Here is a 26849-nt window from a genome sequence, read left to right on the forward strand (position 1 = left end):
GGGGGAAGCAACCCAAGGTTCCCCCCCCCCCCCCCCCCCCCCCCCCTCCCGGAAATATTCGTCTACAAAGTCATTGAACTTACGCTCCATATTCCAAACTTGCTTGTATAAATTTATAATTAGCCCATCGATCGATGACATCATTATATATACCCCATTATACTCAATGATGTCGCAAACTGTCATACTCAAAATCAATGACGTCATACAAACTGCACACAAATATAGAATTCGTCACAAACAAGATGTCGTTTGGTGCAAACAATATTTGAAAGCTTTAAAGACTGTACATTACATTTGTAAAATTGAGCTTTTCGGTGTGATAAACTTGCCGACCGACCATTAGGGAATATTCAAGATAGATAGTTGTGTCTGTATTTGCTTTGTGGTTTTATCATTGGCAGGGTCGGCGTATTTCACCTTCCTCTCCCAATTTGTCTATGTTTATGTAGTAGTTTATGAATGGATAAATAAGGCGTGGTACGATAAATTGTTCAAAAGTATCAACTATTGAGATATATTAGCTATGCTTGACTGGCTGGGAACGATAGCCGCCGGACTAATTTTTATATGTAATATTTCACACAGTATTAACAGGGTGGGCTTTCATATTCTGAATATTAGATCTACACAGCTTTACAAATCAACTTCAAGTCTGTAAACACTAAAAGTTAGTATTTGAATAAATAGTGAAGATTTAGAAAAAAAAGACAAAAAAAAAAAACACCTCCAAAGGACAAGAGTTATATACGTTTGTAACAGTTTTTAAAATTTTGATTTATTAGTCTATTATTTAATTATCTAATTGGCAAATGGAACAATTAAGAAAAAAAAACACCACCCTACTCTCTCAAAAAAAAAGTTAACAAACAAAAAAAACCCCAAAAACGAAACAAAAAGCAGAAATAAGATAAAATAAAATTTTGAAAATATATATATAAAAAAAAGAAAAATCATTTTAAAGGGATATATCCATGTTGTTTCATAGCATATTCCATAGACGGTCAAACATCTATAGTCATATCCCTTTAAAATATATTTCATTCTATTTAACCTGTTTATCATATTCTATAAAAGACCTATCTCAATCTAGTCTTTTACGATTTTGTTGAATATGTTTTTTTTACATCTAGCCAACCGTTTAATACTAATGAAAAAGTATTAATTTTATTGCCTTGCTCGTGTTGAGGTGAAATAGTTGCAAAAGATTTAAAATTAGTAACAATGGAAGAAAAGATACAAAATGTAGTCAAACATCAAACATGGACCAGCAAAAATGGCAGAGGACGTGGGTAGTTGGAAAATGTACTGAAATTCTAAAATTGGTGCCGGCAAGTGATGTGGTCTGATAAAACTGTTTCCAATCGTAGAGTGATTGAAGTTAAAAGTCAAGGCGGAAGTCATGAATATTAAAGAATGCAATACGAAGAGGATGACAAACACCATACAAATTAAATTAGATTATAATTTGAATTGTTTCTGATATACTTCGTAATCTAACAACTGTTCTACCACAATCCCGTTCTAACGACGTTATTTTTAACCAAAGCGTGTCATGTAGGACATGTTTCTTAAAAACAATGACAAATTCCGGGAAAACGAAACCCAAAAAGGCTGAAACATATTGCTCTACTTTTATTAAATTTGACCACCTTCCAATTGGCTACAGAACTGTAATTTAATATTTTATAAAATATACATTTTACTCAGAAAATATCTGAATGGCAAAAACAAACATCGTTAATTTATACTTAAAGCGAAAACAATTCCCATATACATAATTAAACTAAAGCGTCTTGACAACAAAGACTATAAAATTTGGAACTGTTGCAAATGTAAGAGATTAGGATGACTGAAAGTAACAAGTTACTTTTCAACAAAAGGCTCTGGCACATGGTTAACATGTAAGAAGTAGACTAGAATAATTAGACGCTTTAAGATTTGCTACCATTTTTTTCATGCATTTAGTATTTTTTTTTGTCAGTTTATTATAACTACAGTATACAATACGACCATTGCCCTGTGATTTGTGAATTTTATTTGAAATGCTTTCAATTCCAAAATTATTTATTTTTCTTACCTTCTTACTAATATTGTCTTAAGACATTTCGTTCAATATGTAGTTTTAATCGCTGAATACAGTTGTAGTCCTATACTTTATAGATATCCAATTATCCAGTTCAAAATCCAATCCAAAAATTAGTTATCGGCCTAAGCTATCGGAAAGTTTTCATACGAAATACTTCAAAGACGTTATTCTAAGCCTGTTTTAAATATTTAACTAAAATGTTTATTGAATTTTGAAAAACTGTGTAGGCCAAACGAATTAAAAGACCCCTCCTTATAAATACAAATCACGAATCAAAAACAGTTTTCCAAAGTGTCCATCAAAAATCAACGAAACAGAACTAATTGTTTTGCGTACAAAATATATACAATAAACAAACACAAGGTACTAAATAGTACTAAAAAATACCTATACATTCATTTTATTGTATTGAATTCGAATAAATGACGTCATCATTTGTACAATACAGCCCACTTTAAAGGGATAGTTCGTCATTTTCGAGGGGTGATTTGGGTCTTGAAAATAATATGTAAGTAGTACTATAATGTACGAAAATCATATAATTCCTTTAAAAATACCTCAAACTAGAAATTTACTTTCTATTTCTATATTATGTCCTTATGACAAGTGTCTCTAGAAAAGACGAGTCGTCATTTTAACTTTCAGACGTGGATAATTCTGGACACAAATGGATCTGAAGGATCAAATTTCGATGGTGAGCTGTGAACACTATTACTGATTAGGTTAGCTAAAAAAAATCCGTTTCGAGACTTAGGTACGATTGGCCAAACGGATGGCAAGGTGACGTCACAATGCTAAAATATGGACATAGGCCTTTTTTTGTGAATATTGAAAGACAAAATGAGCAAAAAGAATGCAAAACCCAAGACACGAACAAAGCAAAATTAGGCCAAATAATCACATGTTACCTTGAAAAGATCCTACGTTCTAAATGTTTTGTTCAGTCTAGTTTTTCTACGTTAAGATTGTCAAAGAGCTCGGTTGAATACAATGTCAATACAGACAACAGTGGGGGAAACTAGAGACATTGTGTACATTGGGTGTTAATTGATTAAAATAGTAGGGAAACAAGAGACTTTATGTACATTGTGGGTGGCTTGAATGACATGAATGAAAAGGTTTGTAAAATATGCAACAATCACCTTGATCAAGACTACTTTAGAAAAAAACACGACATAGCTCTGCGGTTACGATTGTTCAAGCAAAAATTTTCAATATGAAATATGGGACCCCTCTGCCTCCTTTGGCTCCGCCACTGGCATCCAGAAAAAGGCTCATAACGCGAACAAACAACAGTAACAGCGTGTCAATGCAGTAAAATCGCCAACTGGTGTAGGAAAAGAATTTGTTTTGAATTGAAAGAGCATGCTGAAAGTGTGGATGAAACACATTTTGGGGGGTATGAGGGCTGAGAAAGGTTGACTAGTCTTTAGCTTCATCTATAGTTGCTTTAGGGAGTGCAAGACGATTATTACACCTCTTTATACGCCCACATCTCTCTATGTGAACGTATATTGTCGGCACCCCTGTCCGTCCGTCGGTCCGTCAACATTTGCTTGTAAACGCTCTAAAAACTAGATTTTTTGATGGAATCAAATGGAATTCGGTATGTGTATACATATTCATAAAACGAAGATCAAGTTCGAATTTGAGCTATTTTCGACCGTTAGAAGCAGAGTTATTGCCCTTGCCCCAAAATCTGGAATATTTACCATCCGCATGCCGTGGTGGGCGTATATGGCTGTGGTCCACTATCTTTGTATCTGTTATTCAAAAATGATATCTCCAGTTTTCATAAAGATACTAACGCCCATTTTTAACTTTATTAAATTTAATTGTGATATTTAAAAATGTTAATTGAAATTTGAACAAAATAAAGTTAGGTGTGGCGTGAAAGGGCCTTAGATACATGATAGTTGACAAGAGAGATAAACAATATACAAAATCATACCACGGAAACAATATACCCTAAATAACATCAAAATAAACTAAATATTATTCTAATAGCAGCATCGAACGACATTAAAAATTCATAGACAACACGATGAAATGAAATAAATTTCGGCAATGGAAGGTTTGATTTTCCCAGGCTACAATAACGTATAGAACTATAGGATATAAAAATTCAATTTCATTTCATTAGCTCATTACGATCCAGAACAGTAGGACATAACATAACTCCAATTCATTTCATTAGTACAGTAAAGATCCAGAACAGTAGGATATAAAACTCTATTTCATTTCATTAGTTCAATAAGATACAGAACAGTAGTATATAAAACCCCATTTCATTTCATTAGTTCAATAAGGTACAAGATAGCATGATATTACACTCCATTTCATTTCATTAGTCTAATAAGTTACAGAAAAATAGGATATAAAACTCTATTTCATTTCATTAGCAATTCCACAGAAAATTCCATTGTATTTCATTAGTCGTAATAAGAAAAAGTAGGACAGAAAACTCCATTTCACTTCATTAATGAGTATTTCAAGTAACACATCATAAGTTGTTCTTGACGTTTTCTTTCAATATACGAGGTTTTCTAATAATCATAACAAAAACTGGAATTACTGGATGCCAAGTTGGTAAAGTGAGCTACAAGATCGTTGAAAGACTCAATACAACAAATGGCTTAATTAACCAACTGCTGCCAAACTTGTTAAATTATGTTTACTTTAGAATGTCAATGAGGGAAAACCAAACTTTAAATAGATAAAAAAACAAAATCAGTTAAAAGTTTGGAGAAACCACACAGTTTTTGCCATCATTAAAACTCTGTTAGTGAGTTTGCCTCAACTGCTGAAAGTATGATATTGAAAAGTTAAGCTACATTACCAAAACTAACTGTCCTGCTGGTGTTTGCGCATCAGAAACACATGTTGGAAGCGTGAGCTCTCAAAAATTTATCCATAACATGCCCATCTATTGAAATATCAAAACGAGTATCAACATTTCCATATTGAATTATCTAAAGGAAAAGACACTGCAGTGTACAATGAAGAACATTATTTTGCAACTGCCATAATACAGCGTTAGAGGGATATTGTCATACAATCATCTGACTATTTTCACTACCATTTCGTTTCAGATATTCGTATCACATTTTATGATTGAAATTTGAAGTCTAGTTCGCTTACAATTTAATGACATCCGTCTGCTTAGAACGGATGTAATACTAAGAATTAAGTGACTAATTCATTGAGAAATACCTTCAAAATCCATATCCGATTTCAAGTCTTCAGTCATCTCCTAATATGGTTCCAAATCAGGATGTCGTTCCTTCAAGATAACATTTCGATTAGCTAGAGTCAGAAAAACTTCATCGAGACACAATAATTTCAACAATTTCTTGGGGTTACTTCTAAGAAATCTAACATGCAAGCATTTTCATTTGTATTAACTAAAACGCGAATGATACACAATGAAGAATCCTTCGTGAAAGATCCAACGCTGTCACACAAGGTATAGAAAAACATGAAGTGCCTGGCACATTGAGTTGTCTGTGGCCATAGAGCCATCAAGTTTACAATTGTTTCTTTTAAAAACGCCCAGTAGTTCAAAACGTGACCACCAAATTAGATATAAACACAATAAAAATATTCTCTTTTCAATAGATGTATATATAATTCTAAGGGATTAATTCTAATCGTAATAAGGGGTACAATCGTCAATTTTTTCCAAACTTCCTATGCAAACCAAACCTCTTGGCAATGATTTTACATGAAATACAACAAAGGTTCTTGAAGATCCTGTCTACCAGTACTTCCTTGTTCAAACTAAAGATAACAACTTAAATTCTCGAGGATCCCTTATACTCTGGTCTTTAGTCAAACCCCAAAGATCCCGTCTTCCAGATGGTCCTTGGATAAGCTTGGTTGTAGAATGATAACAACTTAGCTTCATCGAGAATCCTTTCTATCAACTAGTCCTTGAGCAAATTTCTTGGCAATGTGCATTCTTAAACTCTTAACTCTTAAGCTGATTAAGAGGATATTTCGATAACAATATCCCTTCGAATCTCTTAAACCAATAAGCAAATATCTCAGGGTGTTTCTTATTTTTAAGATTAATAATTTAATTATCACTAAAACGCCTTAATTTATTTACCAAAATACTTCAGACAGTAAATCAAATTTCACTTTCAAGACTGAATTATTTCGTCTGAAATAACAGTAATTTGAATACAAGCTGTAAAATAGGTACTAAATATTATCGTTTCGTGACCGCCGCTGTTATTTTAAGGTTGTAATATTGTATTTAAGGGTTGATGTGATCCTTTTTAGTATCTGTGATCAAATGTTGATGAAATGATTTAAAAAATAATCTCGTATTTCCCCAATAGATGAAATGAAAAAAATGTTTCCTATACCTTTTTTTAATATGAGCGAATAATACAATATTGAGCTAGAAGGAAGTTTGACACAGTCGTTATATATATATCATTCATATTATAAAGGATAACAGGGAGAACGTGCAGAAATGATAACCGCGGTTTAAGAACTGTCCTACCTACCTACTTGACTCGACTGGGTGAAATGAAATGTAGTTTTACATCCTATACCTTTTTTCAATATGATCCAATAATATAATAATATATAATATATTGAGCTAGGATAGGATGGGCCTGATATTTTATTCATATTAGAAAGGTGTTGGATAACAGTAAGCACATGCAGAAATGATAACGAGGGTTTAAGATCTGTCCTACCTACCTACCTATGTACTTGATTCGACTGGCTCGACTGAATGCATTGAAATATAGTTTTACGTTTTATACCTTTTTTCAATATGGACCAATAATACAACGAACCAGGAGAACGTGACCATAATCAGTACATTATCTTATTCGAAAGGTGTCGGATAACAGGAAACACTTGCAGTAATGTCAACTGTGGTTCACGTATTTGACGGCCTGACTGGCTGGAATGTAATGCATTGAAATGGAGTTTTACATCCCATACTCTTTTTTTATATGAGTAAGAAGATCGTGGGACAGAGTAAGTATATATACAATATAATATATTATTCATATTCGAAAAGCGTCGGATAACAGGAAGCACACGCAGAAATTGAAATTGGGGTTTATGATCTACTCTACCCTACTGGGCTGAATAGAATTTGAAATTAAATTTCACATCCTTCTTATAATTCTTCTAATTAAATCACTGTCTACTGAAACGATTTTCGACAGTCCTTTCTGAAAAAGAAATCACCTCTATCTTGGTCTACTGGAAAAATGAAGATCACGCTGTTATATTCTACTGTTCTAAATTTGTGGTTACTGCCATGTCAGCAAAAATGAGATTATGACTAAACCCAAAGTCGCAAGAAACACAAACGTTATCGAGCATGCTTCTTTCGAAACCTTTTTCATACCATCGTTGGTAAAGCAGTTCAAACATAGACACAATATAATAAATGTAAAATTTCAAATTTTCAAAGATGTCTGCTGTACTTTTAAACATGTCGAGGAACATTAAATTCTTACACCTAATAACCCCCGTCTAGTAGCTGCTGTGGGTATAATGAGGAATACATTCCCAGGCTGATTTTTATCATCATCAGCATGTCGCCTACTTCACCTAATATCATTATTCAAAATGCTTCTATTTCTTTTTATTATAAACCCTGTTTCATGCAGAATTTTAAAGAAAATGGAATGCTGTTTTTCTTCCCATTTTTTACAGGCTATACACAATATTAAGAGAGTTCGCATAGCTAAAATTTTTACAGCTATATAGCTTAATTATGTGACACAATTGTGTTCTAGAAAATAGGTTTTGTGAAAATCGAATGAAATCTGGGTATTTTTGGTACACTAAGACGCACTCGAATCAGGGACACAATAGAAACCAAACTCTAGTCAACAAGTCAGGACAATGTCTAATGTCGGTCAACTAAAATACAAATATTATGTTTAAAGTGTGATTTGAATGCACGCATCAAATCAAATAAAATCGTTTAGATTTATGGGAGTCACGAAGGTCGAACTCTTCATACACCCCATGAATGTATACTTCCCCATAACGATCGGATCGTTAGTTCGGGCTTTATATTCGTCCATTGAAAAAATATACGTTTTCAGTTGATTAGTTTCAGGCCTTGAAAAACACACCAAAATCATAATCTGGTTTAGCATCTATAACCTTTCTTCAGTCAGTTTAATAGGCTTCATTTATCTTCAACATATAAACAAGCTTTTGTTCATGAGAACGACAAAAACATGATCAGATTATTAGTTATCAAAACATCATTAAAATCACATATCGTATTATTTTGGTTTTAATCGCATATCATCAGATCTTGGATGGACGTCATCTTTAATGATAACGTCATAAATGTCTGCGTGAAACGTCACAAAAATATATATATAACGTCATAAATGTCTTTTGTAAACGTCTGCAATGAATGTAATATAATGTCATAGATTTCTGCAGAAGGACCTCAACGTGTATGTGTACATAACGTCATTGATTTCTTCATCAAACGTCATCAATGAATGTACATAGGCCTAACGTCATAGGTTGCTGCATCAAACGTCATCAATTAATGTACATAGGCCTAATGTCATAGATTATTGCTTTCAATGACACAAATAAATGAACGTAACGTCAAAGGTTTCTGTGTCAAACGTCAGTAATTAATGCACATAGGTTTGAGCGTCCAACGACATTAAAATGAACGTAACGCCATAGATTTCTACGCGAAACGTCACTAATTAATGTAAATAACGTCATAGATTCATGCTCTAAACGTCATTAATAAGTCTATATAATGTCATATTAAATAACGTCAATTCAATCAACAATTTCTTAAAGTTAAGATCTTCCTGACAACAGAATAATATTGGCACGATGACAGAATTCCCCGGTCAGATTGGTGAAAGATGGTTTTGTTAAATGAAAAATTCCACAATAAAAAAAGGTATGAGCTATGCCGAATAATCATCATTTTCAAGACAAAATAATCTATTTTCAAGGTTTATTACCTGCAAAAAATATGTTCAGTAATTCGCCGAGTTTCTCACTGGAATGAAAGTAAATATTTATCTCGGTAATTCTATCTAACAATTAGTTATTTCTAGAAAATGTTGGTGAATGAATGCAGCACTAATAAGAAAAATCAAAAACGATTTATGAATAGAGACATATGCGTACAGCTCTGGGAGGTCAAATGCTTATGGTCCGTCTTCAATGAAATAAAAATTTACTAGTTGTAGAGACGTGACAAAACGTTTAACATATATTGATACGTTTCAATGACGTCATTTAGATACGCTTATACAAATGACGACATAATTATATGATATACCAAGTGACGTTCTGATGATACCAATGACGTCATTATGATATAATAATACCAATAATAATATCAATAATTTGTAGCTGGAAATTTCAGAAATTTCAATAATTCTAGAAAACTGTTCAGATGTTTTTGTTTCTAAACCAAAATACGCCCACTACACTAATTACTGATTATTTCAATCAATATCAGAGTGTCTAACAATTAGAATCTAGAGCTCTTAGAAACTCGACACGTTTTCAAACAAACTCAGAAATTCCAGTCTACAGTCATAAATTGCCAGAAAGCGTTAGCACTAACTTAACAAACGTTTTTTTTATGATGATTTACAACTCTTTCTTTATTTCTTTCTTTCAGAAAAATTTGGCACCAAGATTTGTCAACAAAAAGTGTTGGTACTCTAACTGTTATTATTACATAGAACTAATTCTCACAGACTGAAAAAAGCAATGGTGTTTTAGTAGAAGACGAAAAGCTGCTTATCCTTCAGTTAGCTCAACAGGGTACAAAACAGTAGGATATTAAACCCCGTTTCATTTCTGTATTTAAAGAAATACAGAACAGTAGGATACAAAACCTCATTTCATTTTAATACCTCAAAAACTTACAGAACAGTAGGATATTAAACCCCGTTTTATTTCTGTATCTCAAATAGATCAGAACTCTTTTTCATTAATGTGCAGAAAACCAAGATATAAAACTCCATTTCATTTTATTGGTTCAAAAAAGTAAAGAACTGTAAGACATTAAACTCAATTTCATTTTGATGGTTCTTGTAAGGTACAAAACGGTAGGATACTTTTTCACATTTTAATAACACAAAAACGTACGCCCTAGTAGGGCATAACAATACATTTCATTAGCATATCTATGATCAGAACACACTGACATAACCTTGCGTATACAAGTGATTTACTAATAATATGAATCATCAGAGTTCGATGGTCGAACTTTTAGGGTGTGAAAGTTAACGATAATAGAAATATATTCAAGCCAATACAAGTACATTGTCACCACCCCAAATACTACCTTATATCAATTACATGTACGCTAATCCTATAATATAATCTTATTGCATACAGACCGAAAAGATCATTTTCAATAAGCTAAATATAAAACTGTCAATCAAAAATAATGAACGTGCGCTTTCGCATTGTTCTATATTTTCGCATTCAGATTCGAAATGTGTCAAATATAGGAGTTGAATTGTTCTATTTGTAGAGAATGACAGACTATATAATACAGTATTTGGCCTTATTGTTCTTTCTATAGAATATAAAGGATCTTAAGTCTCATTGTAATACAGTAATATATTATATCTGTTATTTATTTTGTCGGGTATTGTAACCCCGAATAATCTAAAATGGCCCTAAGCCAAACCTTTTGACATTGATTTTACAAGCATAACAACTAAGGTTCTCAAGGATCCTGTCTACCAGATGGTCCTTAGCATAACCTCTTGGTATTGATTTTACAAGGATAACAACTTGGGTTTTCAAGGATCCTGTCTAACAGATGATCCTTGGTTAAAGGTAGAATGAAAACAACATAAGATCTGGAGTATCCTGTCTACCAATTGATGTTTTACGAATTATTGTGCCCATTTACAGTTACAGCAGGATCGATACTAGATTTTAAGAACCAATGACCACGATTGTCAAGCAGTGATGTCATAAGATAACAATATTCTAACCAACTGAGCTACATTCTCTCTAAAATTCCAGTCAACGTGAAAGTAATGCAGAGTTGTCAAAAATACAACCTTGATATCTTGAAGTACATCCGACCTAAAAAAATCTTGAAAATAAAAAATAAAATTGCCACAAGTGAAATGAAATTCTATAGAAGAACATAAAACGGCGGGTGGTGCCAATTTCAAAGACTTTAAAAATAAAATAATTATAGTTATTATTGAAATAATGTAACTGCCATCTTGTACCAATTTGAAGATCTAAAGCAAATTCCAGAACGTAATCATTTAGTTATTATGGAAAAGGACACATTTTTATAATAGTTATCTCATCGCACGATAAATTAACACAATTTAGGATGATTTAAATTTGATAATGATTTTGATACAGTAAGCATTTTGTTTTAATTTTCAGATCTCCTGGACATAAACAAATACGAGTAACACATTTTGGAAAAAAGACTTATTCCGTACCCATATTAAGTTGGGTCGACTAGAATACTGAGACTTATTCAGTATCCATTTTCAGCTTTTTCGATTGGAGTATTGAGTAAAGATAACTTATTCTGGACTAAGTTACAACTTGGTTGACTGAAATAATGAGAAAAGATGACTTAATCAGTACCCATATTCTGCTGGGTCGACTGGAATACTGAGAAAAGATGACTTAATCAGTACCCATATACAGCTGGGTTGATTGGTTTAATAAAGACGTACCCTAGTTCAACAGAATGTGAAGTATTATACTATATCCCTTTGAAAGAAACAGCCAAAAGTCCTTCAGTGAAGTAATTCCCTAGTGTGAAAATAACCATGAAAAAATGTTGTTAAAACACTTGATATTTTGTTGACTTTGAAAGTAGTTTACTTAATTCCACTTAATTTACTCTCAAATTCCTGAAATTTAATCATCAGGCTTTTCAGGCATTTCTATTCACAATTCAGCTTTATATATCTAACTCGCCGTCCTGATGGGGATTGTATATCGGAATTGTATCGGATTGTGAATTATTAAGTCAATGTCATCATGCCCTAAAATAATAATCAGATTTAGACTGGTGATACTGATGATAATTTGGTTATGCCTATATCAATATTTGCATAACCTGAGTTTTATTCAAATTGAAGTTTTCAAACCTGGTATGATCGTTAAAATATTTCATATTTGATGTACGAGGCACATATTGGATCAGTGGTTTTCTTGCAATGAGGCAAATCGTACTTTAGTCTCGATCAAATATCACGGTTTAAATCAAGATAAAACTTCTAAACCTTACAACAAAAAAACCATATAAATGATCACTCTTTCAGTATACTTTGATTGCACGAAGTTTTGACAAATTTGAGTGTGGATGTAAGGGTTTGCTCTGCAACCACGAATCACTCCTATATTGGAAAGAATTCGTCTACCGACATGCACGAGGAAACCTGACTGAAACGTCTCCTGCTGTTTCTATCAAACCTAAACTAATATCATTAGAGAATCTAATCGAGGCATATCATCAAAAGCATTGGCGATGGAATCTAGTTCTTGTCATACACAACTGTATCCCTGAAATTCCGTCTCCCCATCACCTCTACCCACGGGGTAAGAACGAAAATATAAAATATCTAAAGACAAACCTGAAACTAGAAAAGGTTTTCCACCATTCTAAGATATGTATATGATCCTCTATGTCTTACATGCACTCGACTTTACTCAACTAGATAGCTTTTGTCAATTACTTGAGACTTTTTGTTAGTTAAATACACACTGGTTCAATAGTTAGACTGGATAATGTAGACTAAAAACAGACTGTGTTATCAAGTCTTTTATTCAATAGACATTGAACACAAATGAATTACAAAAAGGCCCTAAAGAATTACAACTGGTGTAAACGAAGCAACGATGCAAATCCAAATTAATACTGAGAGTGATAAATTGTCATCGGTTCCTGGAAATTCCAACCAATGAAAATCAACGTTCATTTGGATGCTTGATTTTAAAGGATTAACATAAGTCTGGGCTTGTTTCCGAAACCCTATTTATACTGTTTACAAAATTATATGAATAATAGAAATAAAATACTGTTTAAATCAAAGTATTATTGTGCGTGACCACGTTTTTAAAATATGCTATTAACATCTATGAAACTACGGAATTTGGTCTGAATTTGAAAAAAAAATAAAAAAACGGAGAGAACTAATATTGTTAAATAAGATATTCAAAATTGTGTTTGGCTTTATAATATTGTTAATGTTTACCTGTTAAAGTGAAACACGGTAGAGATATTGAAGTGTTTCAGACATGATAAGAACAAATGATGTCGGTCAGTTAATCTAGATTTAAATGAGTTTGCGTATACCCGACGTAGGCTACTCTACCCCAGCATAATTTAGATTTCGGGGAGAACCTAAAGTTAAGGTGGGAAGAAGTGAATACACGGGGTACGAACAGGACACGGTGTGGACAAGATTCGCTGCTACTATCCGCTACTGTATAGATAACGCCGCACTGTATACCACGTCGTACAGCGAACATCGTCTTTTCCCACCTTTACACGGAACCATGACTTGAATGGAATTAATTATTCAATTAATGTTTGCATACATCAATCCAATTTGGTGGACAATAAACGACGTCGTAACTGGCCCGATATCGATCGTTTTATCTCTAAATATTAATTAGTTTTTTTGAAATTATTGCAAGGAATTTTACTGTGGACGGTACTGATTTTAATGTATATGTGTCATTTTTTATATATAAGTCCGAAACTCCCTTATTCTATATCCAAAATTTATCATAAATGGATATCTACCAAAAGAGCGATAACGGCTAGTTAAGAGTCATGTTTCGGACTACTCCTAAGGATGGGCAGAGAGATAACCAATAAATATTAATTACCAAAAGGCGACGATGCGACCAACCGTGTCATACTGAGTGGTTTTGTGATATTTATCTTTTATCGGGAGAAATTATCTAATGGTTTAAAGGGACAGATGCATCATTTTTTTTTTGCCAATCATACTTAGTCTCAGAAATGGGAATTTTATAGCTAAGCTAATCAGTAATAGCCTTTACAGATCACCTTCGAAATTTGATCCTTCAAATCCATGTGTGTCCAGAAAGTGTGTCTTTGAAAGTTAAAAAGACGAATCGTCATTTTTAGACCCTGCCATATATAGAAAAACATCTATAGGGAAAGAATTTCCTATTTGAAGGAATTATGCTATTTTCGTACATTTCTAGTACTTCTGAAGACTATTTACATTATATTCAAGACTTAAATCAACCCCGCAAAATGGCAATCAAGCCTTCTTTTACATATCTTTATACATAAAAGTTTTTTTTACTTTTCTAAAGTATATGACACCTTCTTTTAATTGACTTCAATTGTGGAAAAACTTCTCAGGAGCGTTAATCAAAAAACTCATTATTGTGGTGCACTAACGTGCGATATTAGGTATTCAATTTCTCTAGTTAATCTAAACCGCTTGAAAGACACTGTTCAAAACATATTACAAAAACATTAAAAAAAATGATAACATCTACTTTTTTCGCAACAATCTCGTTCTAAGGTAGTAGCCGTTTAACCACGGACCATGGATTAGCTCTTGTTATTGATTTGACGAAATCAAAGTCCGTGATTTTGCTATTCTCGCTTAAATTACCAGATCAATTAAACCTGAAGCTTGCTGCGAGATTTAGGTTGTAGCTCCCGTTAGTAGAATAACGAAAAGTGAACACAACAAAGGGTCCAGTTAAGCAGAGAGCCTGCCTTCGAAATGAGAATAGTAAATGAAAAAGTGATCTACCTCCATTTGCCATGCGAGAATACTCGACATTGATGCTGGAATGACGTCGACGAATCATACTGCAACTCTACTTCTTGTATCTGATTTGGCGCTATGGGTTCGAATCAACCAGTCAAAACTATTTCTCACAACACTTGACCAATGCTTTCAGGTTTATTTTGAATACAACTGTATCAGTTCTTGAACAATGTTTTCAGATTTATTTTGAATACCGGTTCTTGACCAACGCTTTCGGGTTTATTTTGAATACCAGTTCTTGACCAATGTTTTCGGATTTATTTTGAATAGCAGTATGTTTATTATTCTATACACGATCTAGATATGTCCTCTTACAAATCAATCCTCGGTCAGCGTTTTCTGGACTGTAAATAACTAGTATTATATTTATTCCTGTTGGCCAAAGTCTAATACTTTATCGTCAACATAAGTTCACTTGTCCTTACAATGAATTTCCTATTTTAATTATCCGGTCAGCGCTTTCGGGGTTTCGCCAGTCTCTCTAATAAAGTCCTTGACCTCTGCTTTAATGACAGCAAAACGTTTTCAATATTAACTTCGGCAAAAAACTAAACTAAATACGAGTATATACACAGCAAAATCAAATGAAACCACCCAGCCAAAGAGTTGAGCTATATTTTCATATGAAAAACCCGAACGTACAAGCCCTTATCTACATTTTATTCATTGTGATCATATAAAAACTCGGATGACACCAAATCCTTTATATCTATTCAATAGTTTTGTTCATTTCCATTCATTCAACTGTCGAGGCGTAACCTCAAATTCAGACACGTTCATCCCAGTTTTAATGACGTCATCATATTATGTGTAATTTCACGTATTCCCCTATTTTAATAGCCCCTATTATAGATTTGCCCAATGCTTTTTGGTGTACAATTGTGCCAAATTGAATAATTAGTAAATTTTACAGGTTTAAGTCAATACAATTTAAACCATTTAGATGCAAGTGTCAGTTTTAATGACTAACAATTTTGTCATCAATACCATAAGTGAACCGTACTCGTTAAGGACTTACTGCATACAAAATAACCACATTATATTTATTAGCTATTGACCAACTCAATCGCGGAGTGGCATCTACTCTTATCTCACGTCCCACTGCTGCGCGTAGTAGGACGTAAAACTCCGCTTGATGTCCTACTGCAATATATTTTTTGTCCTACTGCAATACAATTTCTGTTCTACTCCAATACGATTTATGTCCTACAGAATACGATGTATGTCCTACTGAATACGATTTATGTCCTACTGAATACGATTTAGGTTCTACTGAATACCATTTATGTCCTACTGAATACCATTTATGTTCTACCTTTATACGTTTTAAGTCTACTGTAATACGTTTTATGTGTACTCCAAGATATTTTATGTTAAACTCCAATACGATTTATGTCCTACCCCAAGACACTTTATGTCCCACTGCAATACGTTTTATGCCCCACTGCGATACGTTTTATGTCTACTGCAATACGTTTTATGCCCCACTGCGATACGTTTTATGCCCCACTGTGATACGCTTTATGTCTAATGCAATACGCTTTATGTCTACTGCAATACGCTTTATGTCTACTGCAATACGCTTTATGTCCCACTGCGATACGTTTTATGTCCCACTGCGATACGTTTTATGTCCCACTGTGATACGTTTTATGTCCCACTGATATACACTTTACTGCATTTGTAAAAAATATTGAGGTCCTATATAAAGGGGAAGCATGCACAATTTCATTATTAAAAATATTGTTAACTACACAGGAAAATATTTCTATAATATGCCCATGTATTTACTTGATCAAACTAAAATTGTTTTAAAAGGGATAGTTAAACATGGTGCGCTATACTATTAGTTACTAGCAGTATTTTTCAACAATTAAAAAACATGGCGAAGTTAAAATGTTTAGGTAAATCTTTTAATTAGATTAGTTTTAGTGAAATTGCAGGAACCACTGACGTCTGATTGAAAATTGGAATAATGCAATCTTTCAACCTTTTTTTTTATTAAAGTTGACGGTTTTTCATTCAAGGTCAGGGACAAATTTCTCTCGAATTTTGTGTATAGTTGTGTATTGTATAATTGATAAAATTCAGATCTACGTAAAAAAATCAGAATGCCCCTTTAAGTGAGAGATCCGTTTCTTAAAAAATCGTTCAATTAATTATGTCTAAGTATTTCACAATTTAAATTTCACAGTTACCACAAAATTCTTAAGATTTTTGATAAAATGGGGTCGAGTATACCTAATTTTGTTAAAGTGATACTACGTCTTAGAATTAACATAAAATTTAAGAATTTTAAACTTGGCCAATAAGAGCCAGTAGATATACCTGGTGTCATAAATAACATAACAGGATCCTTATATAATCTGATAAATCCAAAAAACTTAGTAATTATCCAAAAATATGCAATTAACTATTGAAAAACGCTTAATATCAAGAATAAGTGTTTTTCAATAATTACTTAGTTTTATGAATTTTCCAATTTTCTAGATTTTATAGGGATTCTGTTGTAACTTTATGACACCAGTTAAGTTCACTGATGAATATAAACTCATATTGACCATTCTTGAGAATTTAAATTTTGTGTTCATTCTAAGACGTAGTATCACTTTAAATACAATTGACGATCTTCTATAGAACGGTACGGATTTGATTAAGAATTCTTACCCTATACTGTCATTATTGAACTCTGTTGTATCGTTGAACATTAGGCAAAATGGTAAAATCGGTCACAAGGTTTTTAATATTGAGCATGACATCGTTGTGGGTAACTTTGAGATGTGCTCGAGCTCGAGTTGACCAAAAGCTTTTAGATTTAAGTTCTTAATTTAAAATCTTTTTTTTTCAAGAAATCCTTAATCCTATTTGTTTTTATTAATCTAAATTAATCTCGGCTTAACCAATTGGTGGTTAATCTGATTTAATTTTTCATATTCTATAATCTTGTCGATGAGATTTTGGGATAATCTTGCTGTTAAATCTTGCTTTATAGTGGTCGACTTTATAGTTAACAATGTCAAAATCACGTGCATTTTGACTGACAGCTAGCGTTAGATTTTCAGTTACTTAATAGGTAAAAAAATCAAAATCACGTGTCATTTTGACTGACAGCTATATTTAGGTTCTTAGTTTTTTAATACAAGGCCAATAATTTAAAAAAGAAAAAAATTGCAAATTTTTCAACTCTATTAAAACTTTTCCTTTCGATTCAAAATTGCTCCTTTCAATTTTCATATTCGAAGTCAAACGAATAAAAAGTTTTGGGCGAGGCTACAGTGCTGTTTGTATACATCTTCAAAATAGTTTTTCAAGATTAATTGAAATAACAAAACAATGACAAAATGAATAGAATTTATTCTTATAAGAAAAACACATCGAAAACACGACAAGGTCGACTTAATATTAATAATAAATAGCAAGCATGTACATAGAAAGAGATCTGGAATAAGAAAAAATCCAAAGCAAAATTAAAGTCAACTCACCAAAAAAAAATCCAAATGTAAATTTTATAATTTATTCAAGCAGGCACAATTTATTTGCTTTTTTGAGAAAAAAATATCATTTAAAACGACGTGTTTTTGTAAACTGGTTTTTATGGCATCTAAAGAAACCCTCAATCGTAAATCGGTGAGAAAAAACTGAGTCGTGCATCTTCGGTGACCTTATACACAGCACTTTAAGGGTTGATTCGACATTTTCATGGGATGATTTGGGTCGTGTTTGTATATCATCTTCAGAAATACTGATACTGCACGAATATCGAATAATCCATTCAAATCATACGAAACTTTGTATGGTTCTTAATTCCCATGTAAAGATTATCCATATTTTCGTATGTAGTTCAAATGTCCATGTTCGTCTTTCTATATATGGCAAAGACTCAAGAAAAGATGAATCGTCATTTCAATTGTCAAACTCGGATAATTCTAGACACACATGGATTTGAAGGTTAGAATTTCGACGGTGAGCTATGAACACTTTTTCTGATTAGCATAACGAAGATACGTTTGGTCAAATAAATAGGTTCAAAATATACCCGATAAATATGACAAAATATTTGGATATATCGATATCATTGTTTTCACCGACAGCGGCGTTGAGTCAAATGGACCATAGTCAATTAAATACAGACAAATTAGTCCCGGTCATTTAGCTATTGCTTGATCTTCCAAGGGAAGTTGAAAAAATCAGACCACAGTCCATTAGCTGTCCAAACTTGCTCACCGAAACGAGCGTGTGAAAGTCGACCTCATTGCAGGATAAAGGCTAGCACAGACAATCTCTCCTCTAAGACAAAACGTAAATCGCCATAGCCAATTTGGGCAATTTGACGATGTAACAAATTCCCGTTGTAAAAGTAAAAGCTAGCAAAATAACTACATAACATGCCTCTGAGACGAAACGTCCCCGGTCATTTAGGCAATGGGACGACGTGACGAAATTGTCTAATTGATAAGGAGAGCTGACACAACACGACACGGCACGTACGGCGCGTTAGCGTGCGGTTACTCGGAAGGCGTCGGTTTGACACTGTAATTGATATATTTTCACTCTAAATACCCCGTTTAATACAATATTGAAAGAGAATAGAGAGTATCTAACATCAAAGTGATAGGAGTTGTTATAGTCAGGTGCGAGTTGCAGTCCAACTTAATTACGTTATGCTGCACTCGGCATCATTTTGTTTTCCTCACGTTCATTGTCGATTTGTAAACAATCTGCTTGTAAATAAAGCCGAGTTGATTAATATTTCATTGTCCCTGCATGTCATCTTTTAAAACTTCGAAATTTGATACTTTTATAATAGTAATGAAGTCGGTAACAGGATGAAGGCGACACCGATTTTCTTTGATGAAATCGAGGTGCACGACAGAAAGTCGAATGCCTTGGAGAAATCTGGAAAGTTTGATATTGCACAACAGACGATGAAACGTGTACACTTAATCCTTAAAGTACAACTCCGTCCTGAATCTTTGACGGGTAAACTGGGCTGAACAATCTGGAAAAGAATCCTCCGGGTAAAGGACTGATTATAGTATATATTAGGGGATGAGAGAGCTGTGGCACAGGGAACAGAACTTTCTTACCTTGAGGTAACTCTTCGCAACTATTCGTCTATCAGAAGACAATCCACTTCGCTACCGACTGAGTCATTCCAAATTAGGGTTAAAGCTTTAAGTGGTTTGGGGTACAAATCCTACCAGAAGAATAAGCATGGTCTTAGTAAAAAATATAATCTCTGTATGTATGCGAATTGGGGTTTGTCGGAGGTGTGGCCATTCCCGAAAGCTAAGATATTTTTTATGGCTTGGTACTGGTCGAGGCATCAAATTTTTTCAACTTTCATGAGGACTCGTACTAACGGAACGTAATTGTCTTTCAGGCGACAATCCAACCCATTAGCAACTGAGGAATAAAAGGGCATGATTTTATCTTATCGGAAAGGGTGTGCATTTCTTAAGCAGATTTTATAACTACTTTTTGACACAAAAATTCGAGCGGAATGTAGGGTGTACCTGAAAGCGTGCGCATGTCTTATCCACTCTTCGCATTCGCAATAGCTTGACTTTATGAAGATGGTCTTACCCACATTTAACAATGATTTTAACACTATGACTCAAGCGGAATGTTAGGTGCACCGGAAGGGTGAATCCATCCGGATCAAGGGATTTTTAAAATAATCATAATATATAACAATTGAGAACAGTCATCACTGAGGTGTGGCTATCTCTCTTTGTTCGTATTCGTCCATTGTCATTTCCTATATAATTCTATTGTTATATTTTCAATTAAAAAGGAAAAAAAGATTTTGTACACCTAAAATAAAGGTGAAGTTGGTTCGTCTCAATTTCTATATGCGATTATATTAAACTAGTGTTCGTCTAGGATTTCATCGATGTCAAGCTATTACGACCTTCGGATTAAATAAGACAGGGGTCGTAATAGCCTGACATTGTGAAGATGCAAGGTTTTGGAAATATTTAATCTGGCAACCCATTTCATCAATTTCATATGACATACGCAGAGTCTATATTATGGCCCTGTTCCACATTGACGATAAAGGCTATCGTATATCCGGCGAATGAAAAATTTGTGGACGCTGCCGTACGTCGAATATGTAATGAATAAGCATCGATATAATAGAGAGAACCGTGTATAGAAGGGTACTTAAAGGCATTGTAAAGAGGTTTTTTATGTGTATTAAGTATACGATAACATCAATTTGCATCATTCCATTTTTCAATCAGATGTCTGTGGTTCCTGCAATGCCCCTAAAACTAAGCGTTTTATGACGTCCTAATGTAATGCAGCATATTAGTGACGTCAACAAAATCTAAGTTTTAATGGAATTGAGGGAACCACAGAAGTCTGATGGAAAATTGGATGACGCAAATGGATTTTTTCAGTATTCCCGATACACATAATTTTTTTTAGAAAACTTGTTACAATCCCTTTAAATAATAATTAAAAAATTATGGAGGGACATCTATGAATTAAACAAATCAAACCATTTTAAAAAATGAAAAACAGATACAAGTCTACTCCCTTTACATACATAAGAGACAAACAAGAATGAGTTAACAATGTAAACAAAAATTCTTGTTGTTTGAAGCTGGCACTTAAAGAAAAGAAATAGACCTTGACCTCGAAGGTATAGGTGCCTCAATATTTGATTTTACACAGTGTAGTATAATTATGTATAATCGGTTTAATTATATATATTTTTGTATAATGGATAATTGTGACAATTCATCTTCAAGGTCCAGCACCATGTAATTAATGTAACATTGACGTAAGCGATTCAGTGTGAGGGCGCCATTTGAAATTCGTTCGACGGAAGCAAATCGATGCAAGAGGCCAATCTGATTAAAATGCATATCTAAAGCGAGGATATTTGTACGGAAGGTTGCTAGTTGGATAATCTAAATAGTGACGTATAGTGTGACGTGTGGCATGACGTATTATTAGGCATAACATGGCGCGAGGTATGACGTGCAGTATAAGATGATGTATGGCGTTAGGTATGACGAGAGGCATGCATGTAGTATGGCGTGATGCATGGCGCAATGTATGACGTGAGGTATAAGGCTACGCTAGGCGTGAGCTATTCCAGAGATATGAGGTTACGCATGACGCAATGTATTTAGTGACAAATGATGTGATGTACATGGTGACGCATAGCGTGAGGTATGACGAGACGTGTGACGGGAGGCATAACGACAGGTATGACGTGACGTTTGAGCAAGGCATAGTTCAAGGTAACGTATGGATAATAGTAGCCAATACGTGAGAAAAGGTGTATTTTGACCAATGAATCGCAATTTGGATAAGAACGTCGTTTTTAGCCTTTTGATAAAATTGTACCCGTGTGACCTTAATTCCCCGACCCTTCCCCGACCCCCGTTGCGTACGTCCATTACAACTACACGTACTGTAGTTTAAGGAGTCAGTATTTGACTGTAAAGATATCATTGATTATATCTACGTTTATCATTTAGATTTTATGATCCGTGAACTCAGAGTGAAAGACAACACAGCGTCCAGCAACAAAAACATTTAAACCTGTCAATAGATATATGTTTTATTGTATCTAACATAAGTGCACACATGATACCCCACTGTGATTTCGATATTCAACACGACATGCTTCTCAGACCACCTTAGTACATATATCATTTTCTGTACCAATTATAGTCTTTTATTGTCAAGGGATAAGAGGTATCCATGTCCACTCTAAGAGGACCAGCTCACGTTTGACACCAAAGTAGAATGTGAAGCCAATGAATTCTATGAATCATCAGATGGTGGTGCAGGGTGTCCACACAATTGTCAATGGCGCTCAAGGGCGATTCTTTACAAGCAAGACTAGAACATCGCTGTGCCAACCAAGATGGGAAGCCACGACCACCATTTTTAAATTCATAAATTTTAAACAATATTACTCAGTTCCAGCCAATCGGTCAGGCATCCGACAACTCTCCGTAGCTTGCAATCGTGCTCATACCATGCCCTCTCCGTCATAACCCCTCTGGTATATATGTTGTAACCTGAATTTGGATACAATGCGTAGTTTCAATGTTGCAGATTTAAATCGTTTGGTTGACCAGGGCATGCTTAACCATGAGGAAGTACACTTAAAATGTCAAGGTCGAGAAGCGGTCACTAAACACCCTATTTCTATTTTTCTATCAAATTTTTTCCCTCGGATACAACAACTGTATAAAATTTATTTCTCAAACAACCGCCATAATAACAAATTTTATGATTTTTTCATTGATAGCACATTGTTTGGAAGTTTTTGATGTTTTACACGATTGTAATTTCAATTGTCATTTATTTTATTTTTCTGTTGAAAATGTATTTATATCGACATGCGCTATAGGATAAGGTCACGACAAAAGGTCACGCCAAGGTCACATCACTGAAGTTTATTCACGAAATGGATAGGTAAATGATTATATATAATATTATATAAATTATTATTTGAATAAATGTAGATTATAGATAAAGAATGCGACATCACAATCGAGTGTACCAATTAACTTTTGCAATAATGACGTCATCATCTGGTCAAGTTTTTCATATATATCAGGAACCGTCGACATCGAATGGTAATCGGAAGGTGCAAATATCAGTTAGAAATGTCGCTGATACAAATACAAAGACTAAAAAAAAATCCATTATTATGTTATGCAAGAATCTCGACCTCTCATTAAGTCTTACAAACTCTAATACCTGGAATCGAATCCTCCTCAAGGTAAGAAAGATTATGATGCCTGTGCCAATGTTTCCGAGAGTCGGCCCGGTGTCGGCCCTCGCCCCCTATTATCTTTCAATGTTGGCAGGTTATTTAAATCTAATCAGGTATGTTCTTGTCGAGCTGAGACAATAGAGATCTTAATTAACGATATAATAAAAGGGATCTACTTGTTATTGGCTCTCGGATTTACCTTTTTAATTTGAATTAAGGGGATTAAAAGCTTTTATACCAAACGGTCTGGTAATTTTGCTAGCGTCATCAAACATTCAGCTTTACGGAATCTCCCGAGGAGTTCCGAATGTGTATCCGGGACACGTATAACTGCCCTCTACCCTTATAAATTACAGGAACCGTAGACATTGAAATAGAAATCGGAATTATCAAAATAGTGCCTCCGACGCACACTTAAAATCTAGAAAACCTCATATAAACCCATTTAAAACTTTGACAGATGCATGTCAGTTTTCTCCTTGTGATTTTAATAATAGTTTTTGATAGGTTTATGCCACTTTTCTCCTGATTTGATTTGGGTGACACTGATTTGATGTCAATCTTCTCCTTGTGATTAAAATAATAATTTTGATAGGTATATGTCAGTTTCCTCCGTGTGACACATTAACTGTTTTGATAGGTATATGTCAGTTTCCTCCGTGTGACACAATAACTGTTTTGATAGGTATATATCAGTTTCCTCCGTGTGACACAATAACTGTTTTGATAGGTATATGTCAGTTTCCTCCGTGTGACACAATAACTGTTTTGATAGGTATATGTCAGTTTCCTCCGTGTATCACAAATACTAGTTTTGATAGGTATATGCCAAGTTTCTCCGTGTGACATGAATTTGGATTGTTTGTTTTTGTTATGGCGTTTTGTTTTCTTGTGATATTATTAATGTGTTTAACAAGTCGGTTTCTTTTAATTTAAAAATTTGACGATGCTATGATTGTTTCAAATGAATATTAATTCTGGTATTTCGTAATGTATGAATTTAATTCAAAAAACATTCTTAAAATCTAAAATAGAATCTTGCAACAAAATTCCTTAGATTAAATATGTTTTTACCAAATAAATAAGTCATTGAAAAAATAAAAAACAAATTTTTGTTAAAAATTAGATTGATAATGAAATAACAAATAAAGAAACTAAAATTCAAAATTAAAGTTTTTTTTTTAGAAAATTATATGAAAAAAAGATCTTACCAAAATCATCTTCATTCATCTGTCTATCTTTAGGATGAATAAATTCTCCAGTCGGTCTTTTTAATTTATCCATATCAGTCATCATTCCCTTCTCATGTATTCAATCATAGAAATATAACTGTAAACAAACAGCGCTATTAATTTAACTGAAATGCTAGAAATGTGTTCAAATGACAATATTTTATGATCAGAATTGTCAAAGAGTAGCGATATTTGAAGTGACGTCATTGTAAATGCGACCAATAAGAGAAGAGATATCATTAAAGCGTGTTGTATTAGGTTTATGAATGGAAAAGTGACGATACGCTAGTATAAGTGGTTGAATGAATACGTATCATTAAAAAGCAAGTGAAAATAAGTCTATTAAATTGTCAATAGACAGTAAGTAATCCTGAACAGCGGGTGCAGCCGTTCAGGTATTTAACCCTATTATTATAGTTGAAGAGGATCAGTTCAGCGTTAAAAGGGTTAAGGATATGAAGACGGCTTAATAAGGGTTAACAATGATATATATATATTTTTCATTAACAATATTATTCAATATTTGGTGATAATTAACCTACAGAATTAGGCTTTCTTGAACTAACGGTGAAAGAATTCGTAAGTTATAAGAGAACCCACTCTGTGATTGAGTTTCTCAACTTTGTAAATACCAGAGTCAACATAAAAGTGTTTAAAAAAAATATAATAAACGCTGTGGCGGGTGTAAGGCAAGCAGCCAAACTTAACTTGATTGTTCAGAGGGCGAATAATATATCCAAGGGAGGGGGGTATATATATAATATTTAGTAATACGGTTTGTCAAATCAGCATCCCTTTAAGTGATGTGTATTTTGGTATTTCCATGGGTCAACTTGACATTCCTTTCAGAGAGTCCACACAGCTCATTCTGCGCTTTTGATACATTTAATACACGAGGAATTAATCTTGTACAATTTTACTGAAAATAAAATTCGACAGTTTTGCGTCAGACGAGCTAATAAAAATTACAGATCATACAGCCCACACAACTTTCATAAAATTTAAAATGGGGATGTAAAATTCATTAAAATCATTAAACATCTGTAAGAAACGTGTAAACTCTGTTAAAATAATTCCAGTGCAGACTGAAACAGTTGGCAGCGACCTGGCAAATTGTCACAGTGGCACAGATATTTTGTAAAGTTAGTGATCGTTGTATTTAAAAACCAAGTGGATTTCAACTCGTGAGCCAAATTTTGCATTCAACCGATACTGTATATTCACAATGTCAAGCTAATGAGAACTGCTTCTTATACCTTGACTGCAATAGCCACCTTTCTTGTATCACGAAATTTAATTAATTTGATTGGATTGTACGCTTGTGAATACAGCCAATCAGAGAGATCCGACTAAATAGCACAAACAGGCGCTAACATGAGCTAACAAGCGCAAACAAGTGGAAACAAGAGCAAATAAGTGTACACATGCGCAAGGGGAAAACAAGCGCAAATAATGGTAAAAAAACACGGAACACCTGAATTACAATCAGAGTCCTTGACAGAAAGTCAAATTAAATCGCTGCTTTCCGTGGTACAGGAAAGGTGGTTATACCTAGACCATTGTTAAAATGTCGATACTCTAGAATATTCTCATCTCTGTTTTCAAACTCCTTTTCAGTGAGTTTGCTCATTTTTATCTTAAGCTTGACGTCCTATATTCGCAAATTGCTAAAGCTCTTCTGTGTCCTGATGAGGGTTTTATATCTTAAATATGCTTCGAATATATACTATACATATCTGACATGCATTTGTCAGAGTCGGTGAAAACTATGCATGAGAAGTGGTCACCCTGCCTTTTCCCCTAGGGGTCAGTTAAGCGGGAAGATACGGTGACATGACTGGACTGTAACCGAATTCTGACCGGTGTATATTAGGTATGGTCCAGTTACTACCAGCTTGACCTGATTTGTGAAAAGTTTATGATCGAACACCAATAAATCGAATTGATTAATCTCTTTCTCCTTTATG

General features: G+C 33.8%; 1 protein-coding gene across 1 annotated transcript in view; it reads right to left on the reverse strand.

Moving 5' to 3' along the window:
- The window catches only part of LOTGIDRAFT_165035 (hypothetical protein), a gene marked incomplete at both ends in the record, with an annotated part of 2878 nt that extends 2788 nt beyond the window's left edge, over nucleotides 1-90 (reverse strand). Inside the window, one exon of the mRNA XM_009061553.1 lies at nucleotides 84-90. Coding sequence (XP_009059801.1) covers nucleotides 84-90 — 7 coding nt within the window. The remainder of the gene's footprint in view (nucleotides 1-83) is intronic.
- Nucleotides 91-26849: the final 26759 nt, after the last annotated feature.

Source organism: Lottia gigantea, assembly GCF_000327385.1.
Source record: "Lottia gigantea unplaced genomic scaffold LOTGIsca_49, whole genome shotgun sequence".
Classification (NCBI taxonomy): Eukaryota; Metazoa; Mollusca; class Gastropoda; family Lottiidae; genus Lottia; species Lottia gigantea.